This window comes from Brachionichthys hirsutus, chromosome 13, assembly GCF_040956055.1.
Source record: "Brachionichthys hirsutus isolate HB-005 chromosome 13, CSIRO-AGI_Bhir_v1, whole genome shotgun sequence".
NCBI lineage: Eukaryota > Metazoa > Chordata > Actinopteri > Lophiiformes > Brachionichthyidae > Brachionichthys > Brachionichthys hirsutus.
Genome location: NC_090909.1, coordinates 4,825,903 through 4,852,669, shown reverse-complemented (window position 1 = coordinate 4,852,669; position 26,767 = coordinate 4,825,903). Strand labels below are relative to the sequence as shown.

General features: G+C 41.8%; 4 protein-coding genes across 4 annotated transcripts; all 4 read left to right on the top strand.

The window, feature by feature from the left end:
- Window positions 1–206: 206 nt before the first annotated feature.
- LOC137902970 (homeobox protein Hox-A13a) lies at window positions 207–1,605 on the top strand. Its single transcript, XM_068747080.1, has 2 exons — window positions 207–864; window positions 1,358–1,605. The coding sequence occupies exons 1-2, from the start codon at window positions 207–209 to the stop codon at window positions 1,603–1,605; spliced, it is 906 nt and encodes a 301-aa protein (XP_068603181.1).
- Window positions 1,606–9,817: 8,212 nt separating this feature from the next.
- Window positions 9,818–11,479, top strand: hoxa11a (homeobox A11a). Its single transcript, XM_068747121.1, has 2 exons — window positions 9,818–10,463; window positions 11,247–11,479. Exons 1-2 carry the CDS (start codon window positions 9,818–9,820, stop codon window positions 11,477–11,479), a joined length of 879 nt encoding a protein of 292 aa, XP_068603222.1.
- Window positions 11,480–16,667: 5,188 nt separating this feature from the next.
- LOC137903070 (homeobox protein Hox-A10-like) lies at window positions 16,668–19,173 on the top strand. Its single transcript, XM_068747196.1, has 2 exons — window positions 16,668–17,520; window positions 18,268–19,173. The coding sequence occupies exons 1-2, from the start codon at window positions 16,668–16,670 to the stop codon at window positions 18,540–18,542; spliced, it is 1,128 nt and encodes a 375-aa protein (XP_068603297.1). The 3' UTR covers window positions 18,543–19,173.
- Window positions 19,174–22,330: 3,157 nt separating this feature from the next.
- On the top strand, window positions 22,331–24,388 carry hoxa9a (homeobox A9a). Its single transcript, XM_068747098.1, has 2 exons — window positions 22,331–22,982; window positions 23,308–24,388. The coding sequence occupies exons 1-2, from the start codon at window positions 22,430–22,432 to the stop codon at window positions 23,547–23,549; spliced, it is 795 nt and encodes a 264-aa protein (XP_068603199.1). The 5' UTR covers window positions 22,331–22,429; the 3' UTR covers window positions 23,550–24,388.
- Window positions 24,389–26,767: the final 2,379 nt, after the last annotated feature.

The window sequence follows — 26,767 nt, the reverse complement described above, 5'->3', positions numbered from 1 at the left end:
ATTTAATTATCTCAACTGGGTGATGTTTACCGTCCTCTTTGCATAGTCGAGTCACGTGGCGATATCTCGGCCAATGACGGCGCTACCTTTGCGCTCTTGCGCGCGCGCGTCAGAGCGGCATTACTTTCCGGGAGCTCGTATCTCCTTTTTTCAGTCTATGGGCTTTTTAAAAACGAGCCAGTAGCTTCAATGTTGGATGGTGTGCTATGACAACGTCACTGCTCCTCCGTCCTCGTTGGGTCGACCCGTCGGTGATGTTTCTCTACGACAACGGCGGCGGTTCCGACGACGTGTGCAAGAGCATGGAGGGGTTTCCCGGTGGCAACTTTGCTGCGAACCAGTGCAGGAATCTGATGGCTCACCCCGCGTCCCTGGCACCCAGCACGGCGTACTCCTCCAGCGACGTGCCCAGCGGCATCGGCGAGCCAGTGAAACAGTGCAGTCCTTGCTCTGCAGCGCAGAATTCATCCAGCGCGTCCCTTCCTTATGGGTACTTCGGCAGTGGCTATTATCCGTGCAGAATGTCTCATCAGAGCAGCATCAAATCGTGTGGAGCGCAGCCGCCGTCCGCGTATGGAGAGAAATACATGGATACATCCGCGTCGGGCGACGATTTCTCCTCTCGTGCAAAGGAATTCGCTTTTTATCCGACGTATCCGTCAGGCCCGTACCAACCCGTTCCCAGTTACCTGGACGTCCCCGTGGTGCCCACCATCAGTGCGCCGTCAGAGGCCAGACACGAAAGCCTGCTGCCCATGGAGAGCTACCAGCCATGGGCTCTTGCCGCTAACGGCTGGAATAGCCAGGTTTACTGCGCAAAGGAGCAGCCCCAGCCCGGGCACATGTGGAAGTCTTCAATCCCAGGTAAGATACTTCCACTCCTCCTGCTCGACATGATGAGTGCGTTACCTCAAGGTAATGAAAAAAAAGATGCATGCACTTTAGAGAACTGTGGTCTTTGTCAACGAGCCAGTCTGTTACAATAATGATCTTGATTTAAAGAAAACAAACCAAAAAAATCAAGAAAATCAAGAAAACATTTTATTCGAAAGAGGCAAAGGGCAAAGCGCTGAGGCTATTTGAGGTTTCCTTTCCTGTTCCAGAATTCTTTTTAATAATCGACTATCGTGACCGCAGATCAGATTGTAAAATTGTTTATTTAGGGATTTTAACACGTTGTTACATAAAGACAATCTGGAATCACTATTTAATCAAAAAAGCAAATGAACAAATGTTGGTGAAATATTGGCCGCGGGGGGGGGGGGGGGGGTTACAGTGAAATATGAGGTATAGAATACACTTGTACACTTGTTGAGAGTCAGATTTTGAGAATCGCTTTGTCCTTTGTTCCTCCCAGACGCGGTGTCCCACGCCGGCGGAGACTCTGGCTCTTATCGGCGCGGAAGAAAGAAGCGCGTGCCATACACCAAGGTGCAACTGAAGGATCTCGAGCGCGAGTACGCCGCCAATAAATTTATCACGAAGGACAAACGGAGGAGGATATCTGCCCAGACCAACCTGTCCGAGAGACAGGTCACAATATGGTTTCAGAACAGACGCGTAAAGGAGAAGAAGGTCGTCATCAAATTGAAAACAATCAGCTAGTATAGTTTTTTTTATTTTTTTTATTACTATACGGACAACATATGTGGGAGATCAACTCTGAACTGATACTACCACACACACACACACACACACACACACACACACACACACACACACACACGTGTACACTTTTGGACTCATCGATTGGAACAAGAAAACACTTTATTGTACACGATTTTTCTATACTAGCGAAATTATTTCCCGGAGTTGCAACAAAAAAATTCTGAGACTCACGAATGATAGCGCCTCCATTTTCTTCCCACTTGCTGATAAATATTGCTCAAGGAATCAAACATTATATGTGACTTTTATTTTTTTTTTCACCAAACGCGAAAAACTGACCCCAGCTCCAAACGGTGCGCGCCACCGAGCTACGCCTTTATCTATGAGAGTTTAACGAGAGTGATAAATGTAAATATCCGCAGCAAGTGACAGTGTTACGGATTCAGACCTTGGGAATGTTAAATATTAATCTTTCTGGCCTCCTGTTTTAAATGTTTTAGCTTGTTGAAGTTTATTCTGGTCATATGTCCAGTCCATGGTGCACTTATAATAATGCTTAGATAATCGTTCGGGATCTGTGTTCATAGCAGTCATAGCTTTTGTGATGTGTGCGTATTTCTTGTGGTTGTATATAAAGTCCGGCATGATATCCAGGTTCGTTTGTATGTCTGAGTATGTATTTTGCTGTTAAATCCGTCCTATAATAATAAATGATGGACTTGGAATGTCAACCAAGTTGTGTTGAAAGAAAAATGCTTATAATTTATATTTTTTATACACCCGCTTCACATTGTGCTCATTGCTGCTCCCTTTTTTTTTTTTAATATTCAAAGATGTGTTTTCTTATTTCATCACCAAATAACCTTGAACGGTGAAGGTGTCTGGTTTCTTTGCAAGGTCACTCTTTTTGTTTATCAAAATTAAATTTCCAATATTTCTTGTGTAGTCGTTTGTGGGAACGGAGGAAATTAGTCAGTTGCTGCTTGTATGATCTTAAATATAGACCGACATTGCCATCTAGCGGCAACTGTGACAACTGCGACACGACCTACAGGCTGCGAGCACTACTCTATTACTACTATACTAATAATAATAAAAATAATAATAACTCAACATTAGTCATTCATTTTTAGCATTTTCGTTATTCTTATTATTGTTATTACATTACAATTCTAATGTTTATATTTTCACCAAGACGATAGCCTTAAAAACAATTATTTTTAACATTAATATACATGAATCGCAAATAAAAACAATAACTGAGAATAAATGACCCCCCCGCCCCCACTTGTATTGAATTTCTTAGTGTTTTTGTTTGACTGTATTTCTTAAATACACGTTCAAGGCAAATATCCATACTTAAAGACCTACTTTTAAACAATGTAATAACTTCCCATTTTCTTGTAGACGAGACGATTGAATTTGGACAAATCGAATAAATCACTCTTGCTGATATTCAAATATAACCGGACGGCATTTAAAACGTTCACTTTGTTTTTCATAAATTGCCACAAACGCGTTGTTTGTTTTCATTTGTGGCGTGTGTGCGTTTTCGTGTGCGTGTGTGTCCATGTGTGAGGGGACGGTCTGTTCAGCTATATGGGACTTTTATATGTTTCTGTATTTTTGAAAGTACCTGCATTATATACTGTCCCATTGTAGCTGAATTCGCCCAACATATTAACATGTATCGGGAATCATGGTTTTTTGGCTTTCTGTGACTGCTTTGTGTATCGAAACTGAATAAATAAACTCAAAAGAAGCCAAGTTGGAAATTATTCACTGTCACCCTGAAAAAAAAGAAACGTTTTTAAAAGATAATTTACATTTCATCGAATTTTTGCATTTTCCTGGAGGAAAAGTTAAGAAGAAGCAGAGAAAATTTGTGAGGAATTTTATCGCTCTTAAAATTACAATACAAATGTATGTTGATAAATTCACCTAATTTAATCTGGTTTTGGGATATTAAAATAGAGCCCTGTCTATCCCGTCCTGGCTCTTGAATTCACAGTTTTGTTATTGTTCTCGTGTTTTGTCTTTTTCTGAACAACAAAAGACACATACACGCGCGCGCACACACACACACACACACACACAATTTTATCGCCCAGTATTTAAACGTAAATTGTTTTATTTACTGTTACTTACAGAAGACTCTCTGGCAATGCATTCGATTAATCTCTTAAATGTTTCATGTATCTCCTCCTTCTACTTGTTCTTCTTGTTCTTCGCGTAGACGGTTTCTACTGCGCCTTTTATTGTTAAGATTATTAGTTACAGTGAATTGAAGATAATTCTATGGTTGCCGTATATAACTTTTTATAGGCGTATTTTATTGTCAAGTTTAACTTGTTTTTATTTATTGGTTTCATCATCCCTTAATGCGTCTTCGCCTCGTCTACTCTTCAAAGAACATTAATTAACTTGTAAGAATGAGCATGCATGAAATACTTTTCAGAAGTAATTTGTGACCAAGCTTTGTAAAAACGTCAAATATTCTGCCCCGATACTTTCGTGTTTTTTTATTTTTTTTTTACAATTACAACAAAACATGATTAGTGGATTACATTTTACTGACTACTTTATCTTCTATTTAGGACTTTTACGTCGCCTGTTAGCTGATCAAAACCCCACAGAAATGTAGGACAACGTGTCTGCAAAAGCAAAAGATCCATGTCCTCGCTCTTGAAACCAAGACGGGGTGCGTAAAACGTGTAATGTGTACCAAAAATGTGACGTCAGTCGGTTCAGGGCATCGTGCCAAAGCGAAACAGAAGACCGGAAAAGCAGTAGCCTTTGAGCGGAAGTTTACTGCAGTGAAACCATGACGAGCAGCTGTGAAGGAGAACAAGTCCCGCCTCCAACTCGTCAGGCTCGTCAGAGGCATCTGATGACTCCTCCCATTCGATGTGACAGGGCGCACAGGCGGAAGAATAGATTTCTGCTGCCACCTTAAGGCAAGACAGGGAATTACAATTAATTTCGTTTGATTAACAAAAGTCATCCAGATGTGTATTCCATCCATAATGCACATCTACTCCATCAATATTGATTACAAATGACAGAAGAATGCAAAATATACTACCTTTTACATCAATTTAAAAATCAGCGCCATGCTATTTACCTCCAGGTAATAAAGCAAGAGTAAAAATAACTCTTTAAAATAATAAGATGGTCATGACTTCCTTTCATCCGATTAATTGTAAAGACTAAAGGTTTTTCATCCCTGGATATAATCTGTGCGTAATCATGGCGGAAACTCTTTATTGATGTCTGTAATGAACAAACATAGTGTATCGAATCAGTGAATGGATCCAGCGGACCTGCAGTATTTACGTAAGACATTTCTGCGGTCTGCTTGCCAGTTGTATTGAACGCAGACGAGGCCAAAGCCTGGCATTGCTCTTTACATTGAACTTCGCTGTCTCTGTGCGTAATGGAGGCACGCCCACTTTCAGTCCGTCAACAATGTAGATCTGGTCATTCTGCACTAGTTTTATAGATAATCTCGTAATTCACCACAAGGGTATGTTTTCCGCGGCCGTGCAGCGGTCAAATAGAAGCACTTGACCGAGATTCGGTACAACGTTATAGAAATATTTGTGATTTTTAATAGTAAGAACAATTTTATTTTAATTGTGTGAAGTCATATTAGAGAAAGAATTCATCACATTTGTCGGAAAGATTCTTGATCTTAAGCTTGCGGGGAAAATATGCAAACACGCGCGCAAAAGAGCCTGAAGTTACGCAATTCAGCGGCAACTCGTTCATTTATTTAAAGCTTGTTGTTCTATCAAATACGATAAATCTGTTTATCATGGGTCAGATTGCATTTGGTGTGTTTTATATGGCATGTAAATGTCAACGTTTCCATCTGTAAACGTTATTAAATCTATATGGCAAACATTCTAAGGTTTTTTTTTTTTAATAGAGTCGAGTTGTTGTTCCATTACTGAAACAACAACAAAAGAAATCAGGATTTAAATCGGCCCTGGATTTTTCAGAATATTTTCATAAAACAAATATAAATAAAACGTATTTTTCATTGTGTGAATAAAGTTTAACGAATTGAACTTTAAATTCGGTTTTTAATGTATTTTCCCCTGACAATCCGACAAACAAGTTCGTTTTAACGCAGTTAGGCCTTCATGAATCAAAGCGTTACTGCTGCACTTATTTTCTACATCTGTCTTCTCTGCTCTGTCTCTTTTAGAAAATTCATTTATTTCCCAGAATAAAGTCCGTCTGATATCCTTATGTCCACGTCGGCTCCGTCTGACGCCTTGTTTCCCTTGCAGGATACCCTTTACACTGTAATCCAGCAGTCTGCGCTGGTAAATCGGAGGAGCTCCCGTTGACCATGGAATTGGTAAATGTCCCTGCTTTATCCCTGTGTGGTCCGCCCTCTGTCGTCACCAGCTCTTTTGGACCAAATGTCCGAGTAACCTGGAGATACAAACCAGTTATTTACTGAATCAGGTTCAAATTCACAGATATTTTACTCATTTATGCGCATGCAGCCATGTCTGATTTTTAATTGTTTCACGTTTCAGTTTGATGGCTTTCTAATCCCCGTAACTCCAGACCCAGCTGCGCAGCATTCAAGTTCAAAAGCGTTTTGTTTAAAAAAAAAGAAGCTATATTTATATGCAAAAATACAAATAAACAGGCAAACGCGTAATTTTGTAATTATGCTTTTATTGATTAGATCTGTCTGGGTGTGGTTTGTTTGCGCGACGCGTTTACGCATTACGCATTTGTAACGACATTTTATTTTATTATCTTTTTAACATATTGGACTCTGCATTAAATGCTCACACCTGACACTGATTCTATTATTGTGAACTTTTTATTTTATTTTAATCTTTTCGGCTTCCCGCTCAGCGCATTAGCTAAATAGTCTTTTCATTTTGAGATTAAGAATACAGTCAATAGAAGCTTTGAGGCCGTGGCCCATCAAATAAAAAGCTACAAAGCGACCTATACAAAAGCTTTGGGCGTTTTATTTCAGTTGAAGGCTTAAACTCGGACAAGAGGACAGTGGGTTGCTTTGCAAGATAGTGAATGCTCTTATTTAGCTTCCTTTATAGCCCATTCCTGATGTGGTGTTAGTAAACTACTTTCTCGTCCTCCCAGCACTTGATTGTTTACTTGTTGTCTGACAGGCTTTTATGGCATGCAGATTGGGCAATCTCTGTGTCTAATTTTCTTCCTGAAAAAAAACAAAAAAACAATCCGGCCCTTCCCCAACATAGTTACACAAAGTTCCACTTTAAATTGTTGCAATCATTCCTGCAAATATATCAAACTGTAAAATCCTAAATCTTGATTTAATCCAAGAAACGTTATAGCAAAGAGTTTTTGTGTACACTATGGTAATAAAATAACGTTTGAAATTGTTTCTCCAGAATTCTCGAAATCCCGTCTGAAACACAAAAAAACGAGTATCGCTCAATACTTTATTTTGTATAGGAAGACCAAATAGCATTCACCCTTTTAGGTCAAGGAAACGGTGTCCTTGAGTAAATAAGATGATTATGTTGCCTTCAAAGCCACTTGTAGCCCTTTAGTTTCTAGTCTTTTGGTTTAATGTTTTCCTGCAGGCCTAAAATACGACTTAATTTGCGTAAAGTGCACATAGGACCAAGTTAATGGCAACGGATGGTTTTTCTTTATGAGTTAATTGTTATCATTTTAGAAAGTTAAATCTGAACCTGCTGAAGACTATATATTATGCATTGTGTATATATTATGCGCTAGCACGAATGTCAGGCTTATTTTACCTCAGTTTAGAGTCATAAAACAACATTATCGCCCTATCTTGTAACTTAAAACCTGCGTAAATGCAATAGCAATTAAACGAACTCCATCCGGGGCAGAGTGGGCCCTTTGCTCTCTGAGAACGACCCTCTCCCTCCCCCGAACTTGAAGTCGACCGTACAGACAAAGCGTTGGCTTTGAGATCGTTTACGCACCGCATAGCCAATATCCACAGACGGATGGTCACAAGATCAGCACACTCTGACATCCTTTAAACCAAATCACATGTGCTACATGATATGTCTGTTATATTTGGAATAATAGCTATTTATTTTTTCAAAAACTTGTTTTTTAGCAACTTGTGCAATTATTTTGTTGATTTATTTTAATAGAAATCTTACCTTAATTGCGCACAGACAAAATATGTTTCAGTGCCACTGAAAATCCCGAATGGCTGACTTTGACTCCGTGGAGGTGGCGACTTCCCATCACGCTTGGCCAGTTTTGTGGTGTCTGTCTGGCTGGGAGAGAAAAAAAAGCGCACGAGAATACTATAGCAGCTATAAAAACGCAGGCCTGTGCAGAGCTGGCTTTGGTTTTCCGGAGTATCCTGTGCTCAATTACACCTTAAAAGCTTCGGCACAGCTCGTAGAATTTGTATGGATTGCCTGAGAGGCGGGGCGTGCAGTACCACAAACAACCGGTGTTATTTTTGTTGTTTACTGCAATTTATCCAAATAAAATAGCGAGTGTGGATTGACGTTTTTTTTTCTCTTCTTACTTACGAAGTCAGATGGTGCTTGGACCCTATTAATGATTGTGAAATTTGAAGGTCGTGTTTCACATATGCAATCAGGAACCTTGGATGGCCATGTGTCCGGGCTGTGGGGCCATGAGGCAAGCCGCGGCGGTCTTAATCCGGGCTCAGGTCTCTCATTCACAGCGCATTAGAGTCAGATTGCAGACTCTCCAAGACAAGCTGCACGGTGGCCTCAGAGTAGAGTCAGATAATGTACACTTTGACATGTCAAAAAGAGGAAGATCCTGCAATCTTTAGCATAGTTGGACTTCAAGGTCAGTGTAAAGAGAACCCTGAATGCAATCCAATTCCTTTGTCTCAATTTATAATCGTAATATATGGAGGATGTTCATTATAAAGATGCAAGACATTTTCCATTAAGAAGCTTTTTCGACTTTTAAAAATGCGAAAAACAGCTACATTTATTTGAGATAAATGTTTTTAGAATCAACTTCGTTTTTGGAAATAAAAGAAAATACGAATGTATGGGACATAATTATGAAAGCATTTTGAATGTTTTGGCAACTGTCTTCTCACGAATGACCCACATTTTAATACATTTTTGAAGCAACGCGTAAGGAAATAGCCGCGTGCGTAAAATGGAGCGGATTTCACTGTTACGGCTGTTGGAGCTGTTTGAAATTAATGTTAAATATCCAGGTAAATCGTGGTTATAATATCAGTCAAAAAAAGGAATCCTTATATACATGCACAGCAGTTGTAATATTATAATGAACAAAGACGGCAGGCCGGCCATGTTTATTTAGATTGCCTGCTTATCCTATTCAAAATTACAATCAAGTAATATTCAACAGTACCGATATAAATGGTTACATTTCAAGGGTTAACTTTACAATTGTGTTATTCTTTATCATAAGTTTCAATAATACATCCTGTGCTCGTTTCTAGTTGAAACATTAGCCGCTACTTTGAACATGACCCTGATAACAAACGCGCACTGGGTCAAATGCTATACGCAGTAAAACCACCAAATGTTCATGACTAAGTCTTCTCTAAAAGCTAACTTAAAAGATAAACTGGCCGTCTCCTTCCTCCAATTTAGTTCCACGTTATCAATACACAATAATGCTGCATGACTGGGTCCTTTTTATTGTCAGGTATCGGGCTCAGACACGTTAACTTCTATTTTTCGATCAGTGCGTGCAAATCATGAAAAACACACGTAGAAAGTGTTAATATAATCATATAAATGTATATTTTTACAATGACAGACTGAGCTGAGATATCGGCGTCAGTATTTGGGTTAAAACTTGAACAACAAACAATCCTGCCTAGAATGAAGCAAGGATTAAATCAAACTTGTGACTCATGGGTAGGAACTTATTTTCAAAAATCAACCTCTCCCTCACACACCTATTTCCTACTACACACACACACACACACACACACGCACACGCACACGCACACAGAGCCTGAAATCTGTCAATTTTTGCTGCGTGGTCACGTGACCTCCTCCTCCAAAGAGTGGAAGGAGATGGCTCTCCACGTCAGTTTACGCCTCCAAAATTTCTGCTACGCGAACCTGCTTCAAGGAGGCAGGAGGCAGGAGGCGCGGCGCTCCGGAGCCATGTTCAGGGCGGTGAGCAGAATCAAGCCCCGACAGAGACTTGTAGAATAGGGCGAACGACGATGATGGATTTTGACGAACGGGTCGGATCGAACATGTATTTGCCGAGTTGCACTTATTATGTCTCTGCTGGGACAGATTTCTCCGGTCTTCCATCGTTTCTGTCCCAGACGCCGTCCACCCGCCCCATGACATACTCCTACTCCTCCAACCTGCCGCAGGTCCAACCCGTCAGAGAGGTAACGTTCAGGGACTACGCAGCCATCGACGCGTCCGGTAAATGGCCACACCGGGGGAACTTGCCCCAGTGTTACCCCAGCGCGGAGGACATGGCGCACCGGGACTGTCTATCGGCGCAGACAGCCGTAGTGGGAGACATGTTCGCTAAAAACAGTCCCGTCTACCACCACCACCACCACCACCATCATCCCACCGCCAGCTCCACCGCCTCGAACTTCTACGGGAACGTGGGCAGAAATGGCGTTCTGCCACAGGCGTTCGACCAGTTTTACGAGACGGCGTACGGGAACACGTCGGAGAGCTCTCCGACGAATGGATTCTCGGGTGACAAAACACCGACGAAGCAGGCGGGCTCCGCCACGGAGGAGCCGCCGTCGTGCGGGGATACCGAGGCGAAGGAGTCCCGGGATGAGACGAGTAGCCCGGAGTTATCTTCCGGGAACAATGAGGAGAAATCCAGCAGCAGCAGTACGTATTAAAGTCAACGCCTTGCTTATGGGAGAAAGTTTGCTGTTAAAACATTTTATATGCTGTTTTATAAGCATATGAGGTTTATGGAGGGCCTGTAGACCCCCCCCCCCCCCCCCCCCCAACTAAACTTTGTTATAAACTGCAGGATCACGTGTTTGGAATTGAAATTGGCCGTGAAAGTCATCCAGACACTTCTAGAACACCCCGAAGTGGACAAAACATTTTTTTTATTTCACCTAAATATGAATAGAAAGTGTCCGCTTTATGAATTCTGATGTTAATTAGTTGTTCTAAAAAGGCTTTTTAAACATTTAGTGACTGCTTGCAGGAAATGAGCGCGGGTTCAAGGCTGCACACACACGAGCCTGTCATGTCTTTGACTCTCTTTTGTTCCCATAAGGACCCTCCCCCCCTTCACATGTTCAAGAATATTTCCCTATATATATATATATAACTGTCTGAGGTGACACACTCTGCATGTTCCTTTAGCTGCTCTTATCTGAAGGTGAGCTGCTTGTTTTAGTAGAAAAGGTCAAAGCCCATGCGTATTACGCAGCAAGCCAATCGTTTGCTCATCTGTGCGGGGTAACTTAATATCGCCATAAAAGACAGAAGAAATATTAGAAATGGAAATATGTTGTTACGGCTTTGTGTAGAGGGAATCCACTGAAGTGTAATCTGGGGGCTTTCCAAACCTCGCTGTGTAACAAAGTCATGGCAGATTTGATGTGTTTGTTTTCGGTGACCATGCGTGTGTTTTTTTTTTCTTGTGTCTTCCAGACGGACCGAGGACCCGCAAGAAGAGGTGCCCATATTCCAAATATCAAATCCGAGAACTCGAACGGGAATTCTTTTTCAGCGTGTACATTAACAAGGAGAAACGGATGCAACTGTCTCGGATGCTCAACCTCACCGACCGACAAGTGAAGATTTGGTTTCAGAACCGCCGCATGAAGGAGAAGAAACTGAACAGAGACAGATTACAGTATTACACGTCTAACCCTCTGCTTTAGACGGGCGCTGTCACGGCTTTTCAAATTCTCCCATGTTGTTGGAGCGACTGCGTCCACAGACGGACTGGGTGTGCAGCGCGTTCCATCCACTGCAAAGGTTTTTTTTTCAAGTTCGAGGACAACCTTTGGTGTGCTCGGAACTTCCTGAAGAGTGAGCATGAATTAAGACAATCTTTTTTTTTTTTTTTTTACATTGATCACTTCCTCCGACACTCTTTTGAGGTAATTCTGTGTGCGTATTAAGGACCGTTTTAATATTTATTTTTTTAGCGGTTCGAAACTCAACAGTCGCAAATTGATGGGACTCACTCAATGTATTTTGTAATCAAAAGATTTATTTGACTTCGTTGTTCATGTGTAAATAACATAAAGTGGTGGATTTATAGGATAATCGGAATCCGTGACTTTATTTGAAATTATATTGGTGCGACCAAATGATACGTCCAAACGGATGAGAATGTAAAGTGTTTTTTTTGTGCTTATTTATTTTGTAGCCACTATAGTTTACTCTCTCCTGTTATATTGGCACGGCTAACAAAGTCAAGGCAATAATAATGGTTCGGGCTGACCAGAAAATACAAGATATTTCCATCTTTCTTGCGTCATGCAGAATGAGGGCGATAAGGAATTAAGTTTTTTAATCTCTAAAACCCATTTGACATTTTGGGACCATCAAGTATTGATACTGGAACTGTGTGGAGTTTCACTGAGGTACACCCCTTCAATCTCATATTTACAACGCAAAAGAATATTTTGATTCTTCACTTGCTATTTTAAATAGAAGACAAATATCTTACATTTCCAATAATTGATTGTCAGGGCAAACCTGCGCGGTCAGGGTCATCGCATTGAATCAACTGCTTGATACGGCCAAACTATTGTGTACTATACTATATTTCCCAAATAAATAAATCACATTATTATATTAAATGTCTTTCTATGTCGTCATTGTCTTTGTAAACGTATCCCCAGAAGCATTTTTCTTTAATCAATGTGCAAACGAGTAAAACAATATTTGGAAAATGAACACACATACATGGAAAATACTTTAGGAACGCAGGATCATGCGTATAATATATACTTCAGGCACACCAGCGGTGGAACAACTGCTGGTGCCGCATGGTATGTAACAAATACACATTGAATGAAAAGGATTTGTGCGTTCATTTCTGGAGGCAGTGAAACTACAAATGTATATACTAATTTCCATATATATTATATTTATACATGTTGTTTGTGAGCTCCCATAGCTGAAATTCGTTAAATACAAAAACAAGCTGAGATCTTTGAGCGCCAGTATTTTTTTTATGTATAATTATAGTTATATTATACCTTGTGAAGGAAAACATCCACCTTTATACCTTTAACATATAATATTGCCAACTATTCGGGGCTTCTGCACACTTTCGTCTGCCTGTCTTTATATTCCTCCTCGCAGTCTAATGTGGAATTTCTCAGTTTATTTGAGAACACTTCTCCGACTGCAGCCTCGTCATGAACGGTTCGCCCATATTTGCTGTTGTTATCTCTGTGTTTATGGGAGCTAACCGTAGCGCATTGGCGTTCATATATGACAGTCAGATGGGCCATAAACGGAGGGAGAGGGGCTGAAGTTTATGGTTGCTCTCTCTGCCATAGTCCGGCCTTGCGCATCCTTTACTGCGCGCTGGAATTCCGTCCCTAATTACTGGACATCCTCCCCGTTGCCCCAGCAACGTGGCCATAAAAGTTGTCTGAGTCTGGGGGCATTTGTACAATTGAAGTGCAGTGCAATAAACCGTCTGAGACCCAAGGTTATTAACCGCGTTTCCAAGGAGGCGAGCGCAACGACAGCGAGAACACGGCTGGAGGAGAGGATCGCGCTTCCTTGCTGTATATACATCGACTTCATTTGAAAGGATTTCCCTCCACAAAATGCTTTATCCAACTCGACTCAGTGTCGCACTCGGGATTATTGTCCTCTGCCACAGGGCGGCGCCATTGGGACCAATGTCACGGCCGTGGATTTTTGTCGTCTCCGCGTGGACGCAGGTAAAAGTTGTCAACACTGTGCGTGTAGCTTCATCGGTTTGTATCTGAACGAATATTCTGTTGACCCATGAGTCCACCGACGTGCACGCACTGGGTCAACGCGCTCAGACTTGGCACATGAGCCTTTCTTGTGCTCCACGTTTCTCTCTCGCTCATTCTGGGCCGCTCTAAGTCTTCCTGGGGGCCCCGATAAGGAAACACATCTGCGCTAAAGCCTTCATGCTTGCATGTGCTATTCATTTTGCTGAGCTTGAGCTTTTTTTTTTTTTTTTTTTTTTTTAATGGTTGAAGTATTGCTCGACCTGCTTGTACCTGGAGAGATCTACAAGCCCGCGTCCACTCTCCCCACAAATGTTTTAGATTTGAGGAAAGTCTTCCCCCAATTAGACTATTTAAAAAAAAAAAAAATGATGCAAGCTCTAAAAGGAAGTGTGTCAGTTCTCAGACGGTTCTAGCGCTAAAGGCGCTCACCTTAAATCACACGCAACAGATTTTGTGCGTTAATTCTTCTCGGTTTTGTTTTCTTTTAAACGAAATCCATTGACTGACTCCACAACACATTTATTCCCTTTACGTGCCGATTCCACGAGAGATAGAGCAGCAAACGCGTCTCCCTTTCCCTTCCTGTCATGGATAGCTGCACGATCGGGCATCAGTCAAAGTGCGCCCATGCAGCGACGTGTTCTGGACCCTTCATGTCTTTCTCCTTTGTCTCTCGTGAAAAATAAATACTTCCTCTGGATGTAATAAAACGCCGCCTTATTGTTCATATAACTGCACTCGGGGACGAACATGATACGACTCCGACGGCCTCTTCAGCCACGATTATATGGTCCGGATCAAAGCCAGTGGTCAGAGCAAACTGTTGTAGCCGGGCAGCTGTGAAAATGAAGATTTAATAGGTACATTAATAACTGTAACGCAAAGATATCGATAGGACTCCATGCCAGTATACAACACCGTGAAGTGTGCAAGTCCAAAACATTTAATACTAGACACGCATAATTAATTGATGTATTTAGTTTCCTTACTGGCTCATGTGTCCCATTAGGAGCCGACCATTGCGGGGAAACAGCTCAAATACTTCGGGTTAGGGTTAGGGTTAGTTTGTAAGTTTGTCTGATTCTCATCGGTTCGGGTTGAAGGGAATTATTTTATGGGTTTTGGCGGATTTGCTCAAATGCTCTGCACACAGCCTTTGTCTTAAACTCCCACACTGCGGGAAATAATTAATATTTCGGCCGTTTAGTATTTAAAAAAAATGTTTAAAGCCAATTTGAAAACATTTATACACACATAAATAACCTTCGAGCAACTTCTAGCTATTCCAGTTATTTGAAATATGTCCTATTTGAGCCGGAGGGAGTGACAAATGTCCTCCAGTCCACGCGCTAAAAATGGAAGACAGGGTATACATAAATGAGCTATCAATGAGCGGACCGCTTGAAAACCTAAATGGCTTTAATTTAATTTATGAATTTCTCCCAGATTTCCTCATTTCTGTACAACAGGCTGAGAACCCTCTCCGGGGGGGCTTGCGGCCACCTGGGCCTGGTAATGGCAAAGCTGGGCGAGATTAACTTCAACCTGGAGAGCGCAATAGAGTGCACATGGCCAAGGACACTCCTCGATGGAAGGAGTTTTATTGTGCTCCTTATTGCCCTAAATTGGACCGACAGGAGGACTTGCATGTCCGTTCTTTAGTCTAGTTTAGCCTGTTGTGTTTTTTTTCTCTTACAACGTCGAGATCAGGATTTTGACAGTTTAACAAATTCGATTTCTTTGACAAAGCCCAATTTGGATTTTTATGAAAGGTGATGTGTGTACTATGACATAAAAGCGAATTATTTTTTCTTCTGATGGTCTTTGAACGAACGCATATAGAGATTCGACCGTTTTCAGGCACAAAGGAACTATTTTTAATCATTTTAATTCTTAAAAAAAACAATAATACTATTTATATTTATTAATATAAATTCAAAAAGATTTACAATATAATTTTCATGTTCAAAATAAATACTTTATACTTATAACATATAGATGGCAAAGAAAATAAAAATAAAGGCTTTATATATTTATTTTTATTTTTAAATATATATCTGGAAAGATATTTATTTCTATAAGCCATTTTTCCTTGTAATTTTCACATATTTTAATTACTGGCGACATAATTAAAATATGTGAAAATTTAGGGGAAAATGGCTGTTTTGCCACTGATATGGATATCTTTGTTAATCTAAATGTGTTTTGCATAATATAACGGTCAGACAAAAAGCCTATCATGGCCTTGAAATTAGCTGCATTAGATACCTTTGTTAGGTTAATATAAGAAAAACAAGAACATTTACCAGCGAAAGAAACAATGTCGGATTTTGGGCATTACTCATTTAATCTCTATACAGCTTTATATTTAACACCTTTACCTTTAGTGCGGAGGACTTCAAAGTGCCTCACGTCTTAAAGATGCGCAATAGAAAACCAGTTCCGACCGAGGAATTTTGCCATCGGCTCATTCTATACCTTCACCGAAACAATTTATTGCTGCTACATCTTCTGGCTTTGTTTTTGTGAATTTGTGTTGGACTTTTTTCCGCAGTGACACACTTTAAAATGCGATTTTTCTCTCTGAGTGTCACAATCCGTTCGCGTAGAATAATATTATTTTCATTCTAATTGGCGAGTAATCAAATTGGAGCCTCGCGTTTTCATAATTCAGCATGCTGCACCTACCGTTCAGCATTGTAATGTGATTTTGTTGAATTGGTAGACTTGACGCGTCGTTTAGTTTGGTTACACATGTTGCTGAGGTGATTTCAAATAGTTGAAAGAAATGCTGCTTATATAGTTTAAAGTTAAACTTCAAATAGCTTCGACGTGCACGTTGGACCCATGCAGTCTCTTCTAAAGGGTAATGGTGGTGCTGGTGCATTAAGGCGAGGTTTGGGAACACACTGATTACTGTGCTGTCTTCTTTCCCAGCCTCAACTCCATGATGGATTTCACTCCAGGCCCTATACGTAGCAGCGGAGTGGGCGGGACTGCCCGTCTTCCAGCATTTCCATTGGTTTTACAGTCCGCACGGCTGAAAGGAGGAGGGAGGGGGGGGGGGGGGGGGGGGGGGCGCCTCTAATCATATCCAGCATGTTTTGCACAAGAAATGTCAGCCAGAAAGGGCTACCTTCTCCCCACGCCAAAATACACCACAATAATGTCATGTTCGGACGCCCCGTCAGGAAATGCTTTCTTAGTGGATTCTCTGATCGGTGGCCGAACCGAGGGCGGTGGTGGTCACTACGCGGGGGGCGCGGTGTGCGTGCCCCACAGCGCTGCTCCAGAAGTGCCTTACGGACTACACAACTATGGATACTTCCCAGGTATGACTAAGAGGAGCGATTTAGCCTCCCCAAATATGCTCTCCACGTCAGGCGCATACATGTCCAGTATGGAGATGTGGATGGACGCGCAGAGGTCATGTCGGATAGATCAAGAGCAGCCAGTGAGCTCCCAGGTCGCGCCGTGCGCGTTTCCGCAGAACATTAAGGAAGAGAGCACCTATTGTCTGTACGAGCAGCACAAGTGTCCCAAAGCCTCCACCGCCGAAGATCTGACGTACTCGAGGCTAACGGGGACCAGCCTCGGCGCCAGTTCCTGCACGGTAACCGATGGCGGAGGCGACGGGGGCTCCGTGCCTGTGCCGGGCTACTTCCGCTTGTCTCAGACTCACGCGCATTCTCATAAACTTTACAACACCAACGGCCCCCAGCCGAACCCTTCCCATTCTCATTTTGGCCTACACCCCAGCATCGCTCCCGCTCGCTTCCACACGCCACCAACCTCGACTTCTGCCCCAGCCACGGCGCAAGAAAGGAGCACGGAGGAACCGGCGTCCTCGGGAAACGCAGACGTCGTACCGGGGACCGAGAAGGCGGACGAGTACTCGGATGCAGAAGACTCCTCAGCTGGCGAGACTGAACATGACAAAGAGACACCAGCAGCAGCGGTTCCGAAAGGTAACCTGCGCGCACGACGCGTTATAGGTGTGGTCCTGTTGTTGTTCGACGCTTTCCAATGTCACCTGTGAAAAGTTTTATTTGACTTAGTGAGATTGCCTTTGAGACACGGGCCACAAAAACCTTGCATTCACACATAGAATACAGAGCCCATCGTGCGCGTTTATATACGGTATAGATGCATTTACATGAGGCCTATACATGTGCCTTGACGCACGCGCAATGATAATGCGGTAAAATCATAAGCAGTCACAAAGCCACTGTAGTATTATACTTCAGATCCCAGACAGAAATGTCAGAAGTTATAAAAAACTATATTTAAATATACATGCTTGCAATATAATGCATTTTTAATAACGATTCAACAATGACACAAGCTTCTTTTGAGCGCTGCGAAAAATACACCAACGCACAGACACACTAATCTCATTTCGCCATAACGTATCCATTCACTGATGCACACAATTCTTGCTTCTGTTTCAGTGCAGTATTGGACACAATGATATACTCTCATTATACTAATACTAATGCTATAGTATTATTTGTAGTATTTCAGTAAGCGTTTCTTCTCCAAATCTTGTACCAATACGCAAACACACACACGCACACAGATGTCAGTGAAACGTGTGTGTCATTATAACCCTATACTGTATAAGATACACGCTGTCCGTTTCTGAAACAAACGCACGCGTCCCACAGCAACTCCCGTTGCAGTGCGTAAAACCCTGTATCTGCCATTTCCTTTAGGGGACACAAAAAGTGAAAACGCGGCCAACTGGCTGACAGCAAAAAGTGGCCGGAAGAAACGCTGTCCGTACACCAAGCACCAGACGCTGGAGCTGGAGAAGGAGTTCCTCTTCAACATGTACCTGACCCGAGAGCGCCGCCTAGAGATCAGTAAAGGCGTCCACCTGACAGACAGACAGGTTAAGATCTGGTTCCAGAACCGCAGGATGAAACTGAAGAAAATGACGCGAGAAAACCGGATCCGTGAGCTCACCTCGAACTACGGATTTTCATGATAAAAGAGGTGATTGCCATGAAATAGAAGAAAAATTGTTGAAATCGGTGACGCAAACCCATCCTCGCAGGAATTTATCGACACAGTGACTCATTTCGCTGTGGGTTCATCATTCTTTTTTTTTTTTTTTTACACCCAGACTTTAAGGTCAGCGCAAATGAGCTACTGAGAAAAGCGAAAAATTAACATCATGGGCTCAATTCTATTTTATTTTTTGTAATGTCGACCTGTTTCTGTCACCTCTGTGGAATGGTTCATAGTATCAGTGAAATCAACGCTGTTTTTAAAAGCGGACCGAGCCCCAAGTGGGCTCAAATTCTCAAATAAACTTGACTCGAAAATATGAATTTATTTTATTTGAATTGGAATTGCATGATATACATTAAAGTAATTGTACACCCCGGAATATTACGCCCATGTATCACAAAGGTAAGAATATTTCACCAGTGACCATTAAATGTATCTATACCATGATATCTATGTATGAACTAAATGTATACATCGACTCTTTATTCACACACTGAGGACGTTTACACACAAAAACGATGTGCAAAGTGATGGAGAGCGTTTGTCCTGTATATTTCTATGTACATATGACACTGTGTTTTGTGTAATGCTTAATAAATTATCAGATCGGATTGAATAATTGAATTGTATTTTTTTGTAATGTGTATGTATGAAGAAATTCAAACTTCAAAAATATTAAAAGTCACTTCTGCTGGAGAGCCATTCAGCATTTTGTGAAAATGCTGCTCGGCGGTAATAATTAGGATATTTAGCTGATATTTAGCCATCGAGCAGCATGCCCGGCCGGCTATTGTAGAGTTTTATGACTGGCTTGCTGTATGAGGTTTCTCCCTCTCCTCTAAGAGCAGCTTCAGTCGTGGGAGAGCCCTTCATACGGAGAGGAGGCCCGGCACTGAGCTACAACTGAACTGTACATATATATACTTGTGGATAAAACATTACCTTCTGCTTTAATATGGGAATTCGGAATCGGGTAAGTCCACTTATCTTTGTGCATTTGTCCGTTTTTAGACTTTTTTTTCTTCTCCTCAGCTGTTTCACTTTAGTGTCTATAATGCTGTCTATGTTTTTAATACGGACCCTTTTTGGACGAGTTCGGGGGACCACGTTAAGAACTGTTTTTCCACTTGGGGCCCGGATCGACTATCGACTGCGTGGTTTAGGTAGTTTCATGTTGTTGGGGTCCATTTCTAACTCTGCAACATGAAACTGTCTTAATTGCCCCAGTTACAGACATCGAACCCTAAAGGAAAACAAAATAGGGGCACACAGGTGGCGGGATTTGGTGTAAGTTGTGAAGAGATGTTTTGTATGTTCCAAATGTTATAGTTTATAAATGAGGAGGGGCTCGCCTGCATGGCTGTTGTGTGTATTCTTACTTTAACCACTGTGATATTTCCTTTTCACGTAAGTCAAATAAAACCACGTGGACACGTGTGCTGAGTTTAAACGTGCATGCGTAAAGATGCGGAACGCTTCGTGGACTGAAATTAAAGGTAAAGCCGTGAGTGTTTTCCGTGAGTAGTGACGCAGACACGCCAGACAAGGCCTCGGTTACGACCACTGCAGTGGAGGGGAAGGGGAAGGTGAATGGGGCAACAGCGACCTCCGTGGGCAATGAGACCGGATGCTTCCGCTGCGCAATAGTGGCTCAGACAAAAGGAGGGGAAGAGCTTTATGGCGATATTTAGATCCGCCAGACAGGCTGTTATCTGCAGAGGCAAAAGAAGTGAATAGCCCTGCGGTAAACTAGGTGGAAAACCCACCGTGATTTAGGTTTACAGCCTGAGAGCCATTGGCATAGTGGCGTCTTTTCCTGCTCAGAAGGTGTTTGTCTTTTTAACTTTTAGTGCACAAATAGGCGCACAGCGTCTCCTTTACCCCTTCAGCTTGTTTGATGTTTGTTGGACAAATAATGCAAGTGCCAGTGAGGTAATTTCTTGACTTTTCAACGCACATCATGAACAGCTTTTACCCCCTTTTTTTTCGTGTTGCGTCTCTAAATGCAATATTAAGAGCAGATAGATGATAATTCCTGCGTGTTGAATTCCCTGTGGCCTGTGTGGGGTGTTGGCCAGGCTGGTAATAAATAAATAAAACACGCATGTAATGTGTGAGAACTCAAGGTATAGGGCTATAGGCGCTATGTGGACTTACATATAAAGAACATTTATACGCACACACGCAAAGAATCCACATTTAGTTTGTTTTTCTGAGATTTACGCAAATCGTGTTTATCGTCTTCTCGTTTCTTATTTCAGCTGAATGTGAATATTTTAAATATTTATTTATACATTTAGTTAATAGGCATATATTTATTTATTCTAATGTCAACGCCTCTCGCCTCTATTTAATTAATATTATTATTTTTAACATAGTTTAATCTGACTTTTAAATGCTGGTGTTTCACAGTGTTATAGCCACGTCCACTCCCTTTGATTTAAAAACAAAGAACGCAGGCGCCACTTTACGCGCGTGTTTCTAGCGCTATGTAAGTGTAACCTTAAACTGAGGCAGCGGTTGTTGGCAGGCAGGCATATAGTTAATCTGTTGTTGGTTGAGATGGTTACAACACATAGGCCAAGAAAGTGATAACGGCGGTGTGAATAATAGACAGGATAAACAAGATAAGTGACAGGAGTTGTAAAACATTTATTTAATCATTTGATGATCATGACATCCAATAATTCAAACCAATTCTTTTATTTATTTAGTTTACAAGCTTATATTTAATTTACTATTTTTTTATTTTCATTTTTTGTTGTAACACCTACAGGCCTGTTTCCTTACTTATTTTTATAACATGCAGTATTTAATGTTTGCGGTACATGCTTTTGTAATTGTATTTGTCATATAACAATTTATTATACCGTGACACAAATCAAAGGATGAAATTATAGTTAAATAGTTATTAAATGTGTTTTCCATTCTAAAATTAGCCGTTTGTAATTTATTCATGTTTTATATAATTGCTCTCTGTTAAATTTGTGTATACAGAGGATTCGACATCCTTCTACCATTGAGAAATGTTAAGTATACTATGTTATTGATTAAAGAGTTGTGCGTATTGGTATTTATTTATGTTTGCAGATTTCAAATATGAAATCGTCTGACCGCTCAATGTCAAACTAAAAACAACTGTTTTAGTTTCAAATAAGAGCGCAATGGCTTCTGTTGGAAAATAGTGTAAACCTGTAAATTTAAGGAAATGAAAATATACGGACATTGGAAGAGATCTCATCCAGCCGAAAGGTCATAAAATACAAAGGGAGAAATTGAAATTTAGCTCCACGCGTTGTTTCAAATCAGAACTTCGAGTTTCCTCCAGTACAACATGCATCTGAAATGTGTTTCCAGCAGTTTCCATCTTACGTGTCCTATAAAGTACCTCGTAAAGTAACGTTTCCAAAAACATTCAGTCTGGATTTGGATAACCGCGACCATGCAGGGGGGTGTTAACAGCATCGGGGATCTAACTCCTATAGGTGATAATTTCATATTTGACTTCTCAAAGATAACAGATCTAACTAATTCTTAGCTTTAAAACAAGAGGGTATTATAAGAGAGCGGGAGAGTATTTAATGACCAAAGGGATTGATTTATCCTTTATTGTTCAGCCTTTATGATCACGTGTGGTCCGCTACCCAATGGCGTGGCAGCCTCGCTCCCCATTACGAGCCCCACTGTAGTTCTGTGTGGGGCCAAGTTGCTACTTGATTTCTCCACATTGTTATTTTGTGAGGCTGGGGTTTACTGCATGTGTATGTTTGTGTGTGTGTGTGGCGTGTGCGTGCATTCCTAGTTTTGCATGCATCTGTTGGATGACTGCGTTACATGTGAACGTACAATTTTTTCCCTGCCATGTCGACATCCGGAACGCTGACTAGTTACTACGTCGATTCCCTCATTCTGCCCGAGAGCGACGAGCTCTCTGTGCCGAGATACCCCTCCGGTCCCGGGATCCATCACGCCAGACAGTCCGCCTCCATCGGCGACCACGGCGACCACGGGACCTGCACCTACCCATCCAAACCTCCGGTTTTCGGGCCGTCATGGAGCCACGTTCCTGCTCAATTTCCAGGCAGCGTCTCCTCTGTGTATCATCATCACTACGGGCACCCGCAAGGGCCGGTCGGTGTCGATTCAGATGGCCGTTATCAGTCGTGGTTGCTCGAGCCCGTGTCCGCTTCCCTGCCCATGACCGGATTACCGACTAGCCATCAGTACGGAATCAAACCGGAGGGTCTGGGGACGCGCGGTGACGGCGCGCTGCCGGGCTCCCACACGGCGCTGCTGCTCTCCGATTACGCCAACGGGACTGTGGCGACGGCATCACCGGTGCCAAAGGACGCACTGGCCGGCAAGGCGGGGGACACGAGCGGGGAAGCGGAGGAGAAACCGGGCCTTGATCCAAGTAAGTCGCTGCAGAGCCCTTTACGCTTTGTACCGTCTGCTATTTATACCGCTTAGAGCTGTTCGGATTGGGTTGCGTGATGGGCTCGAACTGAGGCCATTCTGAGCGAGCCATTTCCTTATGGGGACCGTTTATGGCCCTGCTCCACTATATGAGCTTTTTAAAGTGAACCCGAGATGACGCGCTTGTGCACGCGTCACCAAAAAAGGGACTTAAAATCTAAATTATGATTTAGGTCTGTCGTTGTTTACATTTATTTTTCTTTCAAATTGGTCAGTCGGTATACCGGGAACCCTCACACCCCAGTGTCCGCCACTCTTTCCAGATAATCCCGTGTCCAACTGGCTCCACGCGAGTGCCACGAGAAAAAAGCGCTGTCCGTACACCAAGCACCAGATCCTGGAGCTGGAGAAAGAATTCCTCTTTAACACCTACCTGACCAGGGACCGTCGGTACGAGGTGGCGAGGCTGTTAAACCTCACCGAGAGACAGGTTAAAATCTGGTTCCAGAACCGCAGGATGAAGATGAAGAAGTTTAATAAAGACGGCTTACCGAAAGACGACTGACTTGAAAGCGCATAATATATAGAATATTTCGGCTGTTAGTGAAGCTTTGCGTGTGAAAGCTGGACCTTGTTTTTACAAATTAATTGTCTTATTTGTTCTATATAACAGAAGCTATTGGGCTTGTTTGTCTTGTAAAAAAAAAAAAAAAGCATGTTGGGCTTCAAGTTTTATGCGACTACCTTTATATTGCACAATTTTAACAGTGCCCAATCGTTTTGATTTGTTCTGTTTGACTTTAAATAATACCTCGTTTCGTGTCTTAGTTGGCCTGGTCTCTGTGTATGGATGTTTCTCGCTGTGTGTGCGTGTGTGTGTGCGTGTGTGTGCGTGTGTGTGTGTGTGTGTGTTCTGATTTGTAGCTATATCTGTTGTCTGTCTCGGAGTTACCTGAGCGTATATAGTTTGTAAAATGTATTGCTTTATAATTGATGTTCCTCCCTTATACTGCTATAGAACTCGGACTGATGACCATGATTTTGAATCTAACATTGGAATAGTATAAACAGATTACTTGTATTTTAAATAGACGGTGGAAAAAAAAACATTTCGAAAAATAACTAAATTAAAATGTGTTCCAGAAGCTATATGACATGATTACCTACCTACAATAACACTTTTTGTTCCACAGCGGAATATGACACACACATTTGCTTGTTTTAGATGCTGAGCTATGAACTTCAGGGAGTAACCATTTGAAAGTACATGATGCTATAGCGAGACAAAATTTAAATTAAACACTGTAGGCTACTTATTCTATACCTCACGGTCTGCTGACCGTCTGACATTTTTTGTTCACAAATGTAATTTGTACTTTATGTATTAAATAAAACAAATTATATCTGCGAACACATGCACGGTATACGTTCTTATTTTATTCGCTCGCATCCAAATTCATTGTGTTTTTAAAATAACGCGTTTTCCCTGCTCAATCTCGTTTTAATTTTCTGATGTCGACCATCTCAACACCCACACACACACGGATTGCATATTTGGCTGAAAATTGTAGTGCATTTAAATTTACACACACACACACACACACACACTTATAAGCGTATATCTGTTTGTGTCGCTGGACTGCATGGGGACAGAGCTGGCAGAGGATGTTGTTAGCTGTATATAGTCATAAAAGACAATTACCGCTATAACCTTTTATGGGGTGTAAAGCGCTGCGGGGCGAGAGGACACAAAACAAAAAAAAAAGAACGTCGTGGACCAACAGCTGAATCCCAAAAAGAATGTGTCTATTCAGATCAGATATGACGAGGCTGCCAAGACTGGAGCTCCGTGACGCGCATGCACGTAAACAAGATGACGATGTGGTTTAGGTTTTCGTGATATGCGCAAATTTGTAGTTTAAACGTGACCTTAATGTTTATCGGATATTTTAGAGAGAGATCTTTAGTTTTGAAATATGCCCCCCCCCCCCCCCCAAGCATTGGTAAGTTCAAGTCTGTGCACGGAGCAAATATTTGGCACAAGAAAAAGAAAACAACCAAAGTATGTATAGCTTATAGCAAGTGTGACGTTGGATCATGGCCATGGCGCATGCGCTTTCGCATGCACTAGTCAGTTAGCTGTTATTAAAGGCTGCACAGAAACGGATTACTGTGGTTATAGAGGCTAAACCGGAGTTCAGTCCAACCGGAGCGCTGCTGTGACGCGCTAGGAGACGCAGATGGACACAAACTTCAAACACTCCACCAGAGACAGTGCAATAAAACGCCTGGTCTGCTATACTGTCTGGCATTCCACTTTTAATGGCTTTATGACCGACCAGACACAATTAGGCCGTTTCCAGAATGGCAGCCATTTGTTTTGTTTTTTTCCTGCTTTTTCTGTGAACCTGCGCTCTGGACAAAAGGCCGAGCGGAAATGATCAGCTTTGTTGGATTCTTTCCGACGGGGACGCGCTCGACTCACGGTCATTTAGAGGTATCCTTTGTTTCGATACCTGGGAACCTTCCGCCCTCTGCTCCCTGTGAAGGAGCAATAAAGTCAGCCGCAGTGAGGGCCCCTCGACGAGGCTTTTTCTGAATATCTGCTCCAAGGGATTTATTTAGGCTTTTCTTAGGATCACAGTCGACGAGGAAAAATAATTTTCTTGTATTATCTTACCTTTTGTTTTGCATTTATATCCCAAAATCGAGCAAAAAAGAGAAAACCCGGCCCGCCCACATCCTGCAGTCCCTAAATGTCACCAGAGGGTGGCGACACTGTTCCACAACATTACCAAACCGCCGTTAGCAGTTCTCGTTAATGAAGTTGCTCTGGAGAACAAACTAGTAACATTTTTAAGAGTCGAGCAAAATAACTTCACACCTTTTTTACAGCATCAGAGCAGTAGGCCTCGTTTTAGCCTGGGGTTATAGGGGGGGGGGGGGGGGGGGGGCAGTTTACACAGATGCTTGAAGCCAATTTAATAACCATTAATTAAATGCAGGTTTAAAGTGTAAAGTTGTTTTATTGCAAGACGACTAACACGAGACTGAAGATTCTTTATTCAATTTTCTTTCGCATACAAAGCTGTCGGTTCATTCAATTGCAGGAGATGATTGAAGTGTGTATGAAAATAATCACTTGTTATAATAATAATAATAATAATAATAATCGCTACCAAAATATTCAAAATAAAAAAATTACGAAATCACTGTAGCGTAAGTGCAATTGATAGTGATATACTCTTGAAATATTTTACGTATTTAAAATATTGTACATTAAAATATTGTGCAAAATATGTTATTTCGCTTCGCAAAAACGAATTAAAACTATCCCATAATGATGGGATAGTTTTAGTTATGATTGGATTAGCCTCTTACAGAGTGACTGTAAATAAAATATCGTTTTTTATAAAACATCTCGTGATTATAAATGAAGAAATGATAAAACAGTGGTAAAATAATTGATTTAAAATTACGACCTTGACCAATTCCTGCTAAATCGCTTAGACTGTGAGCTTCTCACGTGCGTGTTTGTCTGTGTGTCTATACACGCTCGTGTGTTAAGCGTTGATCCCAGTCTGCAGTGCTGCGCCATAATGAATCCGCGTCTGCTGATTGGATGAGAGCGACCAGGCCCGAGTCACATGGGTGAGTCCTTTGGTCCCGAGTTAAAATGAGGCTCTGTGTAAATCTAGGGCGTATTGCTGTCATATATCACAGTACCTCTTAAAAACGACACCGAAGATTCTGCATGGGCCAACAAATCAGAGAGAAAAAAAT

What these genes read in the sequence shown, in the direction of transcription:
- LOC137902970 (XM_068747080.1), top strand. Translation starts at nt 207, where the DNA reads ATGACAACGTCACTGCTCCTCCGTCCTCGTTGGGTCGACCCGTCGGTG. An exon ending in GTGGAAGTCTTCAATCCCAG is followed by an intron (nt 865 to 1,357) that starts GTAAGATACTTC and finishes TGTTCCTCCCAG; the next exon opens with ACGCGGTGTCCCACGCCGGC.
- hoxa11a (XM_068747121.1), top strand. Translation starts at nt 9,818, where the DNA reads ATGATGGATTTTGACGAACGGGTCGGATCGAACATGTATTTGCCGAGT. An exon ending in GGAGAAATCCAGCAGCAGCA is followed by an intron (nt 10,464 to 11,246) that starts GTACGTATTAAA and finishes TGTGTCTTCCAG; the next exon opens with ACGGACCGAGGACCCGCAAG.
- LOC137903070 (XM_068747196.1), top strand. Translation starts at nt 16,668, where the DNA reads ATGTCAGCCAGAAAGGGCTACCTTCTCCCCACGCCAAAATACACCACA. An exon ending in AGCAGCAGCGGTTCCGAAAG is followed by an intron (nt 17,521 to 18,267) that starts GTAACCTGCGCG and finishes CATTTCCTTTAG; the next exon opens with GGGACACAAAAAGTGAAAAC.
- hoxa9a (XM_068747098.1), top strand. Translation starts at nt 22,430, where the DNA reads ATGTCGACATCCGGAACGCTGACTAGTTACTACGTCGATTCCCTCATT. An exon ending in GAAACCGGGCCTTGATCCAA is followed by an intron (nt 22,983 to 23,307) that starts GTAAGTCGCTGC and finishes CACTCTTTCCAG; the next exon opens with ATAATCCCGTGTCCAACTGG.